Genomic DNA, 2,848 nt, shown 5'->3' with positions numbered 1-2,848 from the left:
CACCACCATGTGGGGTGTTCCAATAGGATCTCTTCTCATAAATAGACATATATACATACCAGCAACGTTTGGAAAGCCTCAACAGCCAAATTCTCCATCAACTCCCTACTCTTCTCATACACCACCTCATTATGCACATCTACAAGATTAAAAATTGATGTAGATAAGGTTGCTAAAAAATCCTGTAAATTTCGGAGCTACGTACGTGTGAGGAGTAAAAATGATGATGAATTTATTGTTCACCGTTGAAAACTATGACTCTCATATAAGAGTATCTATTAATCATTCAATCATCCAAATTTGACTTTCAATATCATCAATCAATATCGATACTATACTAAAAAAAAAACCTGGTTCCATACTTTTGCTACTTGGCAAACTCCAAGGGCTCTAATAGTTAATAAACTAATAGTCTCTTTTTCCGTCATCTCGCCAAAAACTCAATCCACTCTCTCCACATCTTGAAAATCTTTATTTTTTGTTTTGCAATTTCTATAAATCATTGATTTGTTATTTTTCTTTCCAAAAAATATTAATTTTCTCCTCTCTTCTTCCCAAAAGTTCTAATATACATTCAACAAAGTTACTATTGAACTCCATGCATTGCATAGGTGACAACTAGTTTTAACCTATTTTAAGTGATTTATAGAGTCCCGTAGTTATCGGAGTTGGCTTTACTAATTTCTACATAACTTTCTTTTCCGACTTTTATTTTATTCACAATTTTCGTGTTGAGGTCATCTTCTATTTCAACCAGTTAAAATTCAAAATATTTTCTCTCTTATCTCAATATTCTAAATTCTGACATTGATTTTTTTCCAAAATACTATAATCTTTAATGATACAACTATTTCGGAGGAAAGTTATCAGGTGCGACAATTTAGAAAATTTTGAGAAGAGTTGAATTCATGTACTTAGTTAGATGGCATATCGCTGATGTGGTGCGCATCCAAACAATCACTTATGATCTAGGATTTTAATAATCTAGATTGTAATGATCTAGATGTGTACTGTTTATTGACATATTATCCAATAACACGGAGCCAGACCGGTTTACAACAATTTAGGAGATAAAATATCAAATTATGACTATTTAAGGGAATTTAAGTGTTTAAATAGTGGTTGGCGTATCCCTCCATGTAGTCGGATGGTGCATTGCGGATGTTGTGCATTTCTAAGACCTAACTTATGATCTAGAATGTTCATGACCTGAACAATAAGAGCTTAGATGTGTGCTACTTTAGCGACACACTATACATGGAGATACACAACAATCCTATCTACACAACTTTAGAAAAGGCTAAATTAACACATCGGTGTATTTTATTGATCCAAAATACTAACTTGATATATTTTCTTACTCCAAATATGATAAGCTATATAAAGTGAGACACAGTAACAAGATTATTTGTTTGGCCGGAGCAAAATCTCCAGCACTTAAACACCACGTGATTCTTCATGTGATGCTAATGTCCCTTATTACATGGCAGGTATTTGAGATCATTTATTTGAGCTAAAAAGAAATCTTTTTCAATATGGGGCTCAAAAAGGATGTCTTCTTCCTCCTAAGATTAAAATTAGATTAGGACAATTGAAATGTGGTTAGTAAATCTTTGCAATTTGGGGAAGAATCGTTCTCTCCCTTACATCATGAATAGAGTACGGAAGGAAAAGATATATGGGGAATTTTTGTGGATTCTTTCCTATAACGATTAATTTAAGATCCGACTTAAACTTCGCCACATAAGACCATCTCCAACCCATTGCACCAAAATGGTGCAAATTTTGCATCAAAATGGTGCAAAAGTCACATAAGACCATCTCCAACCCATTGCACCAAAATGGTGCAAATTTTGCATCAAAATGGTGCAAAAGTCACATCAAACAGTAATAGTGCAAATTTTGCATCAAAATGGTGCAAAAGTCACATCAAACAGTAATACATCTCCAACCCATTGCACCAATTTTTGCACCAAAAAAGAATATTCTCAGTATATTCTCACTTTATTTCATTTTATCTATTTTTATATTAATTGAGAGGTAAAAACAAATATTTAAAAAAAATTAAAAAAAGTGAACAGTAATAGGGCGGATGAACAGTGCGACGCCATATTTGGTGCACCACTGCTCATTTGCACCAAAATGGAGCAGAAAATGGGGCTAGATTGGAGAAGGAACAGTGCAACAAAAAACACTGTTTGCACCAAAATGAGGCTGGGTTGGAGATGCCCTAAGTTCAATTAAACCCACGTAAGACGCACGTACGGGAAGTGATCTTGTCAAAAATTTTGCTCTCGCCTAAAAAAAAGGGTTTTATTGTACACCGTGTCCCACTTTATGTACCTTGTCAAGGGATCCGGATCCTCTCCTCATACATAGTATTTCCTAATGTTTCCTAATGTAATCCCCTCCATTACCCTCCATCCCCTCCAATGGACCCCACATGTGTAAAATGAATGACCAAGATTGAACATTAAGAAATATGAGGATACTATGCATGAGGAGAGGATCAAGCAAGTTGATACCTACAGCTAACGAAATCTACCAATTTGGTAATGTAGCCATAAAAAAAAAGAGCTAATCGCATATACATGTAGTATCATACTGTGTCACTTATTACCCTTTTAAGTTTGATATTAACAGATGTACAATTTTTCTTACCCTTTTATCCTTGGGAAATGATCTGCGGAAATACGAAAAACTTAAGAAGGGTATTTTAGATAAATCATACCTGATACGGCGAGGACGAGGTGGAGGGTGTCGGCGAGGCGGCAGAAATGGGCCAAGGCCCAACTGAAGGCGTGAGTGGAGTTGGGCCCATGATCGATGGCCACCAGCAGGTCACGGC

General features: G+C 35.6%; 1 protein-coding gene across 1 annotated transcript in view; it reads right to left on the bottom strand.

Annotated features, from left to right (window-relative positions):
• LOC109828958 (universal stress protein PHOS32) overlaps positions 1-2,848 on the bottom strand; it is a 5,040-nt gene that overhangs the window by 1,987 nt on the left and 205 nt on the right. The window contains 2 exon segments of the mRNA XM_020395978.1: positions 60-139; positions 2,732-2,848. The exon segment at positions 2,732-2,848 is cut by the window's right edge and continues 18 nt beyond it. Coding sequence (XP_020251567.1) covers positions 60-139; positions 2,732-2,848 — 197 coding nt within the window.

The sequence above is a fragment of the Asparagus officinalis genome, chromosome 1 (assembly GCF_001876935.1).
Source record: "Asparagus officinalis chromosome 1, Aspof.V1, whole genome shotgun sequence".
NCBI classification, from domain to species: Eukaryota; Viridiplantae; Streptophyta; class Magnoliopsida; order Asparagales; family Asparagaceae; genus Asparagus; species Asparagus officinalis.
Note: the sequence above shows the minus strand (reverse complement) of the source record. Positions and strands in the feature narration are given on the sequence as shown.